General features: G+C 51.6%; 1 protein-coding gene across 2 annotated transcripts in view; it reads right to left on the reverse strand.

Moving 5' to 3' along the window:
• PAX7 (paired box 7) overlaps nucleotides 1-10,181 on the reverse strand; it is a 152,329-nt gene extending 142,148 nt beyond the window's left edge. Inside the window, exons 1-4 of one of the 2 annotated variants that reach the window (XM_027842803.1) lie at nucleotides 10,097-10,181; nucleotides 6,860-7,095; nucleotides 5,452-5,581; nucleotides 3,844-3,972 (exon numbers count right to left, since the gene is read on the reverse strand). In XM_027842803.1, coding sequence (XP_027698604.1) covers nucleotides 3,844-3,972; nucleotides 5,452-5,581; nucleotides 6,860-7,095; nucleotides 10,097-10,181 — 580 coding nt within the window. Of the gene's footprint in view, nucleotides 1-3,843; nucleotides 3,979-5,451; nucleotides 5,582-6,859; nucleotides 7,096-10,096 lie in introns of both variants that reach the window. The other variant, XM_027842802.1, reaches the window with a different exon arrangement.
• Between the last annotated feature and the right edge of the window lie 547 nt (nucleotides 10,182-10,728).

The raw sequence follows: 10,728 nt of genomic DNA on the forward strand, positions 1-10,728 counted from the left end.
AGAGAGAGAGAGAGAGAGAGAGAGAGAGAGAGAGAGAGAGAGAGAGAAGAGGAATACGAACGTCTCATGAATATCAGCCCAAGGCAAGCAGGAGTGAGCTGTTCAAAGATGAAAGTGCAGAGAAATAAAAGCCCAATTTAATCTGCTTTAAAACCCTTCGACTTAACGTTTGTGCTTCAAACTCTGAGAGTGAGGACTGATTGCGGATAAATAGTTTCTTACCATGCCTCGAAGCTATTACACCCCTCTCCAACACAGTTCCCTATTCAGCAGCCCCACTTTTCATTACCAGCTCTAATAAGTCTTAGCATTATTAAATGCCAAGCAGACGATAGAAAGAAACCAGCGCAGGGAGGAATCTCTCCTTAGCTCTTAAAGAGGAGAGCTCTTAAGCCCCTTCTTTGTCGACTTCCCACGAGGAGAGGAGCAACCCCCCGAGAGGGCATTTGTCACAAGAGAAGCCAAAACAAAGTTGTGGCTGTCTTCCATCACTACCCCCCGCGCCCTCCACGCACCCCTGGTGCCCTAGCTCTCCTTTCTGTCCAAGTCTCCCCTCCGCCGTGGCCAAGTCAGAGAAAGGCCGCAGATTTGGGACTGAACCCTATAGCTGACTGTGGGGAGGGGGAACCCCGAAATGGCCTGATTTGGCAGGGTTCAGAAATAAAGGGTTACAAATCAGGTCCACGCGCCGTGAGCCCTGGCTACGTCCAGACTCACTCACCCACTCAGAGCCAACGCACCCTCCCCCAGCCACTAGGACACACTCCGTTGCACAGCTCCGGCCCCACACTTGCTCCTTTCGTTAGTAAGACAATTTATTCGGGATTTGAGTTATCCCCACGGAATCGCCTGCATTTCTTTCCAGATCCCTTCCTTCTCATGCGTAACAGAAAGGCAGGGTCCATCGTTCACCCCAAGCTCGGGATAAATAGGATCCTCCCAGCACCTTTTCCCTCCCCCTAGCAACCCCAACTCTTTACAGGTCTTTCAGGGGAAACCTCTGTCTAGCGAAGGCAGTTCGGCAGTTGGTACGCGGTTAGCGAAGGTCATTGGGAACTGAGGTCACCAGCTCCCACCCTCCTGATCAGTCTCTGCTTTGGCCCCTTTCCCATCCGCGCGCCCAGCAACGAAATGAAATCTCCGTACTTGGAGATTTCCCTCCTGTGCCACCAACCCTGAGGCCCTCAAACCTGCTACCTGGGAACAAGAGTGCCGGCCCTGAGACCTAAGCAGCAACCTTCCTGCGAATACTTCCTCTTGTTCGAACTTAAAAGATCCCTTGCTTTAGCCAGCTTCTCAAACTGAGATCTGCTTCGTGTACGGAGATGTAAGGGAAGATGGAGGGGAAATGGGTTTTTGTTTCGGCTGTTGGACTTTTTCCACCAGCAAGAAATACGAAGTTTTTTTTTTTTAATCGCAGACACACATAGTCCTCTCACCTCCACCCTATCCTCTGGGGGTGGGGTGGGGGGGAACAAAAAACCCAAAACCAAAAACTGAAAAATAAAAAACCAAGCCCACAGCCGGCCCTTAGAGACAGAGTGTGCCCAGGCTCTTCCAGGATACAATATTTCGAAGCGTCCGGGGCCTCAGGCGGGTGCCCGAGGGGCCTTAGAATATTCCCCGGCACTCTGGGAGCAGCGGGGAGCGGCAGAATAGCTTAGCTCCCTTTCTTCGCCTCCTCCCTGGCCCTTTGTCCAAGAGCTGCGCGGCTGCTCGCACGTTTTTGAATGTCAATAGCCCGCCCCTTCCCCCGCTCCCCTCCCCAGGACTTGGGCTCTTTCCCTGAGTTCCCCAGTCGCCCTCCTTCTTGTACTGGGACTGCCTTTGTGGGACAGGATCTGGGCTCGGGAGGCGGCAACAAGCTAGCGGGCTTTGTCTCTGAAGTTCATCTTCAAGGTTGGAAGGCAGAGTCAACAGCGGGCCTGATGAGTTGGGGGCGGTTAGGGGAGAAGGGGACTGCTCAAAACAAACGTCTGATCGAGGAGTTTAAAAGTTTTCTCCCTAACTCCTTTTTCTGCTTTCCTCAAAGTCTCGCAGCAGCAACACAGAGAAAGAAATCAGTCTGTCTCCTTGTCTTGCCAGAATTGTCTTCTACCTTCTTTCTTTCTTTCCGCCAATTCACACGTACCTCTTCTGATCTCTACCTTTCTATACATTATTTTCACCATCTCTACCCACACGCTCTAGTCTCATCTACTGTTACAGTCTCCTCTCTGTCTGGAAGAGGAATCTGGAATAAGACAGGCACTCTCCGCTCTTCCTACCCCTCAAATTCAAGATTCCTTTTCTGGTGAGCGCGTCTCCCAAGAAAAATCTTCCCCAAGTCCGGTGCAATCCGGAGATGCCAAGCGGAAAATGAGCCACAGGGCTTGGAGTTGGCGCGTCGGTTTCTAACAACCTAGGGTTCGGAGTGAGGGGAGCAGAGCCTGGCATGGGGCGGGCAGGCCCATAGTCCTGCTGTCTCGCCCCTAATATATGAGCTGGGCTCGAGACTGTCCCACATATCCGGATTAGCCTTTCCCTTTATCCCAGGACAGGGTCTGAAACTTCGACACAGGTTGTCTTCACTTGCCTAGGGCCCACCCCAAATGGGCTTCTTCCCGAGGGAGGGGAGACCTGGGCTTTCCCCACCCCTCCAGGCAGGCCGGCGATCTGCTCAGCTCGGCCCCGGCCAGGGAGAGGTACCGGATTCCCCCGCGCTCTCTAATTGATATTGATTGCACCGATCACTCAACTGTCAGGAGGAGTTTCAAGGGACCGTTTAGAGAGCAGTAGAAAAAGCTGTCGAACAAATTCATTTAGAGAGCCGCGATACGCAACCCCCACCCCCTCCGCTGCCCTACCCTAGCCCCCCCTTCGCCTTCAGTTTCCTATAAATAATTGATCGAGACCCAACTACCCGCGAACATGCCAACGCCTTCCTAGACTCACGGCGGGGAAGGAGGATAGAGAAGGGAGATCTGACTGACCCCTACTTCTCTGGAGTGGGGGGGGGGCTTCACAAAGCTCGCTCCAAACCCAACTTCCTTCTGAATTCCTGAACTTCACTCCTCTGAGAAAATAGACTATAATAGGAGGTGATAACAACGACGGCATAGAGACATATTCTTGCCTTCATTCAACAACCAGTAATAAAAGCAATAACGTGGGGTAGGAGGAGAGAGAGAGCCCTGTTTTCCAGATCCAAATATATTCATTCTCCCCTCCCCCGACAATTTCTACCCTATACAATCCGGCTGCTTTAGCCCTAATCCCTCAATAACAGTCCATCCCTTCTTAGCGCTTGGGGGATACAAAGCGCTTTACACCCATTAACCATATTTGGCTCTTATATAGCCTTTAGAATTTTTTCAGGGACTATCTTTTCACATAATCTTGAGAGTTGGGTAGTGCAAGTAAGCCCTTTTAAGGAGAAGGAAGCCGAGACTCTGACAGGTTAAATGACTTGTCTGTGGTCATCAAGCAAGCATTAGAGGCCAGGTATACTAACTTCCAAGCCCAGTGCTCTACCTACCACATCCTTGCCTATCTTATTCATTAGGTCCTTTGATCTTCACAACAGGGGGACTGGGGCAAATTCTCTCATACCCATTTTCCAGATAAGAAGAATGAGGTTCCAAGAGGGACAGTGATTTGCCTGGGTTTACTTGGTGATTAATGACTGTGGTGAGACTTGAACTCGGGTTCCTGACTTCCATATCAAGACACGAAGCTGGTGTTCTACCTCTGTCCCCCTTCCTAACACCATACTGGACAAACATGTCTCTCTCTCTCTCTCCGTGCCCTCTTCCCAGAACTCAGGAGCCGGACGCAAAGGCCACCGGAGGAGCCTTTTTCTACCTTTGTCGCCCAGGATACCGTCGATGCTGTGTTTAGCCTTCTTCTCGCCGTCCTCCTCCTTCTTGTCACACTCATCTTCTTCCTCTTTCTTCCCGAATTTGATTCTGAGCACACGGCTAATCGAACTCACTAAACCTCAGAAATTCAAAGGCAAAAGAGAAAGTATAAGTCGTGGAGAAAGTAAACTTTTCCCTCCCCGCCTCCCGTCACCGCCAGGGGCCTGGCCCCTAGAGGGTTTAGGGAAGGAGGGAGGTTCTCAGCTGCCATCCCGCAAGCGTCCCGGGGCGACTCTCACCTTCACAGAGCCTCCGAGAAAGTCATACACACCCAAATATACAATTTACACACACGTGTACCCACGAATACACCCCCAGGTGCACCCCCATATCTTCCCAGTCACATACATACCGTCACACATTTATATGCATCTAAAACCTACATTTATACCTATACAGTCATGCATAGACACACATATTTATATACACACACTCAAACTTACACCTACAGACACTCAGGAACCCATGCACACACTACTCCTTTGTGTTTATATATATACTCGTTTATACCGACACATCTTTATGCACATGCTCCTAAACACACAATTAATATCTGTATCTGTGCACACTTGCAAACACTTGTACACACATCCCAACACATATATGTGTATGTATATTTTATATATATATGTATACACATATATACACATTAACACACATTTCTACATTGATCCCCGACTTCCGCCATCCTTATCTGTCCCTAATCAAACACAGTTAAGCCACCGGTGCACCTAACCCCTCACCCTAGCCTGTCTGAACGCACGAATCCCCGGGGACCGAGGCTCTGGCCTTGGCTCTCAAACGCATCCCCGCGTCTGCATCCCAGACGCGCAGCACTGAGTTCAGGCCAGGCTGAGAGCGCAAAGCGGAAGGCCAGAGCCCGTGGCCCAAAAGATTAAACCGGAAGGCTGTGACCCTTGCGTGCTGGAGCCGGCCGATAGCCTGCAGTGGAGTGGAGCCTGCGGCTGACCCAGGTCAGGGTTTAGGTGTCAGAACCAGGATTCCGGCACTCCTAAGGACACGTTTACCCTGGTCATTTTCCTGCAGCCAGCAATTGAGCCCTATCACAACTTTCTTCCCATACTAAGTTCAGTTCGTTGTATAATAAAAGCTTTTGGGCTCGGGTCCTCCTTTCCCTCTGTCTCTCTCGGTTCTCTCCCTTTCTTCTTTACTCACCTTCTTTAGTTCTTTCAGTATCTTTATCCCCTTTTTCTTTCTTATTGTCTTCTCTGTCTTTCCCAAACTTCTTTCTTCCTCTTTTTTAGAGCTTGTTGGTATATTTTATTTCTCATTCATCCTTGCCTCCCTCCTTTACCAATTCCTCTGTTTTTCTCTACCGTCCCTCTCCCTTCACACAGAATTACCTCCTCTCTCCTAGCATGTCCTATCCTGCTTCCGCCACACACCCTGTATATATTCCTCATCTTTCTGGCAGGAAAGTTCTGGAAATAGAGGGCAAGGGACCCTGGGTTGGTCCAGCTGGTACCCACAGGAGGCTGCATTACCCCTGTCTCTGAGGCACCCAGCCCAGCGAGCTCAGCTGCCTTCTCACCTGAGGGAACCGTGCTCCGGTCACAGTGTCCATCCTTGAGCAGCCGATCGCGGATTTCCCAGCTAAACATCCCAGGGTTTTCTCTTTTGTATTCCTCTATTTTCTTCTCCACGTCTGGAGTGGCTACCTGCTTTAGTGAGGGAATGTCGGGGTAGGACAGGGGAAAGAGTAGCAAAGGAAAGGGGGGAGGAGAGAAATCACTTTCAATATAAACCTAAAATTGGGGCACTCAGATAATGAGGGAAGGGGTCTGGGATTCCCACCAAATCCTATGTAGGAGAGAGAAGCAATGACCCTAGTCATAGATAATCTGAGCTAGGAGGGACCTTAGGGGTCCCTCTTACGTCACAGAAGGAGCAATGGAGACCCAAAGAGGACAGCAACTTACTCAAGGTGCCGTGGAGTTAGTCACAAAAGTAAGATTTGGAACTCCGGGTTTCACAGCTGTGAGTCCCAGCTCTTTCCACTAAGTCACAAAAGCATGGGAGTCAAGAAAACCTGAGTTCCTATCCAATCTGTATCACTTGCTAATAGTATTACCACTGGACCAGTTGCTTGACCTCTTTCAGCCTCAGTTTTCTCAATTGTAAAATGGGTATGATGTGAGGAAAGGGTTTTGAAAATTGTAAAGTGCTAAATAAATACATATGAATTGTTATTGCTGTTATTATACTATATACTATATTATAATGTATATTGTTACATATTATATTATTATAGCTCTAAGGAAAGGAATGGAGGGAGAGAAGGATGGAAAGGGTAAGCCAATATGAGGAAACCCGTATGGCTCCCTGAACCTGGCCCAGATCAGAGAGTAGGTGAGGGCTGGTTGTCATGTTGTTGCCCGGGAAGCCTAGCTCCCTCCAGGCCCCAAGAGGAAATAGGCAACCTGTAGAGGGTGGAGATGCATTCAAGGAGTTGTCTCCAGACAGGGACTCTGGGAATGTTACTCATGCTCTTCCGTCGAGGGCTACCAGCCTTTAAAAGCCTGAATAATCCCGACAAATTGTCTTCAATTATCCAGATTGTGAAGGAAGAAAGGGGATTTTCGGAATAAGGATGCCCATGAGTTATCTAAATATTTGAGATTGTGGATTTAGGGGTTTCTGGAAGTGGAGATTTGGTCTTCATTTCCCTGAGGTGGGGTGAGGGAGACGGTATAGACTTTTTCTTTCCTGCCGTTATCAAACTCTCTCTCATAGATAGGAAATTGGGGTGGTATGGGTTCTTGGGGATGACGTGCGAATTCTTTTCTCCATCAGCACCCCTATATAACTCGCCCTTTGTCGGTGTTTCGGTCAGGGACGTATGACCTTCAAGCCTTGTAACTTGAGGTTACACTCCACTCTCAGATCCTTGAGCTGGTAGGCTGGTGGTTGAAGAACTTAGGGCTCCCCAGGACACTCACCCTGGGCTTACTGCCACCGATGGCCCCAGGCCGGATGGAGCCAGTCTCCTGGTAGCGGCATAGGATTTTGGAGACACAGCCGTGGGAGACACGGAGCTGGCGAGAGATGACGCAGGGCCGGATACCGTGGTGGGCCATCTCCACGATCTTGTGGCGGATGTGGTTGGGTAGGGGCCTGCCGTTGATGAAGACCCCGCCAAGCTGATTCACACGACCTTGGCCAAGTGGGGTGGACACTGTGGGGAAGGTGGGAAGAGAGGAGAATCAGAAAAAGAGGCAGTCCATTACAAAGGTGGAAGGAGGGTAGTTTGGGGTGCAGCTATCCCCTAGGTTCCTAGGGCAGGCGCCTGCCCATAAACCTCGAAAGCATATGTATGCCCTATCAAATTTAGAGGCTGTTTCCCTGTGGGTCCTTAGTTGGACCCTGCCGAGCTTTCTAGATTAGGTTCCGAAGGGTGAAAAAGGTACCTGTTGTGCAGAGGGGAGTACATGTTATATGCCCCCAGTTTCACTATGCAGTGAATGTATGACCCCCCATATCCACGGGCCACGGGTTTTTTTGGTGTGTGTGTGTGTGTGTGTGTGTGTGTGTGTGAAGAGCGCAGGTGGGAGTATCTAATTCAAGTATAGAAGGAAAGAGCTGGTGGTGATGGCGGTAGGGTGGGGTGGAGTGGGTGGGGATCGTCGTAGATAAAGTTGAAGGACCCGGGGGCGGGGGGAAGGCCCCAGACTCTTTCACTTGCTGCTTGCCTGCACGCGATCTATACTCACACCAGATCCACTGGGCTGAGAACTAAGGATCTCTACTCCCTGGTTTGGCTTGGCCCGGAACAACTCAGAGAGAAGGCCGATTTTTTTTTTTTTTTTGGGGGGGGAGCAAGGAGAACGCCAGTCACGATACTTGGGCCCAAAGGAATCCCTTGGGATCTTCTGTTCCAGATTGGGAGGTCTGAACAAACCCGTTTGGGAGCGCTAGGACTGGGGGAGTTAGGTAGCCCATACTTGGTACGGGCTACAGAGGTGTCCAGACTTCCTGTGGGCCAAGCAAAACGCCAAAAGGAAGAGCAAGGAGGAGGAGGCCGGGAGATCGTAGTATATCGCGATAGCCAGCGACCTCTGCTAGGGTTTCCCAGAGGGCCAGGCCTGGACCTCTGGGGCCTTCCTCCTTCCCTGATTCGCTGCCCGAAGATTTATTTCGTTGTAGGTCAGCTTGGGGTAGAGAGAGGAGGGGGTGGGTGGTGGGTGGAGGGGGTTCGTGGGGAAGACTTTCTGCATTCCCCGAAACATTTCTCTGCCCTCACTCTGGTTTAGGAAAACCTACCGGCTTATGGGGCTGCCCTAGGGCCTGGGTTGTGCTGTAGAGAGCAAGATCAGCGCCTCCCAGTCCCAGGACCAACACCAGCACCGGACTTGGGCTGTGCGTTTGGGGTGTGTGCGCGCGCCACCGGGGGCTCCCAACCAAGCTCCTACTGCGCCGCTGGCACCCCTTTCTCCCAGAAGGTGTGCTGGGGAGGGGGGGCTGCTCTAATCCGGACCCGAGCCCCCAGTATGGGGACTGCATCGCCGCGGAAATCTAGCAGATTAATACAATTTCACAGCCGCCCGGATGGAGGAAGCTGGCTGCATAATTGGAAGGCAAGGAGGGGGTGGAGGTGGGAAGGAGGGGGAGAGAAGGCTTGGACTGCAGCACTGTCTCCCCCTTCCCCCGTGCGCCCCCTCCCCTCCTTCCAGCCCCCATTCTTTGCCAAAGTCGGTGTCTACAGCTACCCCCGCATTTAATCAGCCATCCCGCGCCGCAGCGGCGGAGTCACCCGGCCTCCGCGGCCCGCTATGCCATTAGCGGACGAGAGCTCTCGAGTGGCCAACTTTATATTCAAGAGCCTCTCCAGCGGCCGCCACTTCTGCCTTCTCTGTATTCTCCGGCATGGTGTGCAAATATTGTCCTAATCCTCCGAGCCGTCCTCTCACCGTCTGCTTCCCCGGCATCGCTAGAGCAAGGCACTCCACCAAATCCCCCTGGCGTGAAGGTTTTCCCGCCTGCGTGGCTTCCCACCACTTTCTCTCGCGCACTTGATCACGGAAACACTCGCCTTCGTCTCCTTCGGGGACCAGGCTGCCTCCTCGCTCCCCCGATCTCGGGCGGGCTGCCCGGCTCATTCCTCCTGCCCAGCCCCCTTTCCCCCCTGCTCAGCGATTCTTTCTCCTTTTACTTTTCTCTTCCTCCTCCTCAGGCACCCGGCGCATTCACAAAATCTCAAAATTGAAATTTTAGGGAGCTCGGGGCTGAAGTGGAGACTCTCGAAACAATTTCGCGAGACACCTCCATTCCCAGAATCTTCCTGACGTTAGTTTTCAGTGACAAGTTTAGCTTCTTTAATTAGCTAAAATTGCATGAACACACACATACACACACACACTCACTCACTCACTCACACAGAACTCTCCTGACTGGATGAAGGAGCTTTACCGTGCCTTCCCCTTGCAAATTTGATTTTAGAGGGGGAACTTTGGGAAATAAATTCTTTGCACCCCTTTCTCTAAGCAGCTACTGTCTCTCGTTCAAGGCGATAAGGGCGTGTGGTGCGGGCGTCTCTCTGAAAACCCCAGAGTTTGGGAGTCTGGCCGAAAAGTTTTAAAATGAAATCGTTCTCCTTTCGTATAGCTTTGGGAGCAGGCCCAGAAGGGAGAGTTTTCTAGCGCTACTTTCTTTCGGGGAAGAAATACAGAAGCCATCATCTGTGTGATACTGCCCCCAGAACATTCACTGTGGATAATCCCCTAAGATAAAATGTTTTGTAAAATAATCTTCGTGGTTGAAATTAAAATCGAAAACCAACATAGAGCGGAGTGGCTGGGTCTGGTGAGGGCGGAGAACGTCGCAGGGAAAATAAGTGAAATTGGATAAGGAGGTGAAATTTACTAGCAGCTGAACCTTCCCAGGGTTGAGGAGGGGGGAAAGAAAGTCTGAGAGGGTGAGGGGAGTGAAGCCGAAACCCCTACGGCAAGGAAAAGGACTAGGACATTGACAAGTGGAGATCCCAGGAAAGTTCCCAGGTCCCAGCGACTCCCGGGGACCGATGGAGGGGAAGGCTCATTCTCTGCAGTCTGGGGACGCCACCCGTTCTCTGCAGCCACCACCGTGGTATGCCCTTCGAGACAGTCGGGTCCCCGAGGACAGAGAGAAAGGGTGGGTTGTCCGGAAAGGAGCCGAAGAAAGTAGAACCCAAGTGGCCTTACCTTCCAAGGGAAATCCGGTCCGAGGGTAGTTCTGTCCTGGAGCGGGTCTCATCATTCTCGGTACTGTGCCGGGGAGAGCCGCCATTCTGGGCACGCCAGGGACAGGTCCGGAGTCCTCAGAAATCCTTCCTGTCTTCTCTCTTTTCCCCCCACTGTGAGCTCTTTCTTCCCGTCTCTCTCCCTTTCTCCTTTTTTAAAAAAAACCTCTCCCCCATCCACCCCCACACACTCCCTACCCCCCACCCCACCCCCGGCTGCAGTCAAACGCGTCCAGAAGCTGGGAAACGGGGGGGGGGGGTGAGGTGGGGGCGGGGGTGGTAAGGAAGTTAAAACAAACAAACCCGACCCAAGTCTCCCTCGGTCCCTCTCCACCAGAAGTTGTAGGGGTAGAGGTGGGGAGTCAGAGCTGGAAGCCGGTACTGTGAAGATGGGGGAAGGAGGAGGGGTGGGAATCCTGTTCCCCCCCCACCAGCCCCAGAAGAGCTAAGGACACCAGCTTTCGCACTAGGGGCTAAAGTTTCTAAGCTGAGGCTGCGAAGCGGATTTCTTTGCGGTTATTTATTTCTCTTCTCTTCTCTTCTCTTTTCTTCTCTTCTCTTCTCTTCTCTTCTCTTCTCTTCTCTTCTCTTCTC

The sequence above is a fragment of the Vombatus ursinus genome, unplaced genomic scaffold (genome assembly GCF_900497805.2).
Source record: "Vombatus ursinus unplaced genomic scaffold, bare-nosed wombat genome assembly UNPS02014884.1, whole genome shotgun sequence".
Classification (NCBI taxonomy): Eukaryota; Metazoa; Chordata; class Mammalia; order Diprotodontia; family Vombatidae; genus Vombatus; species Vombatus ursinus.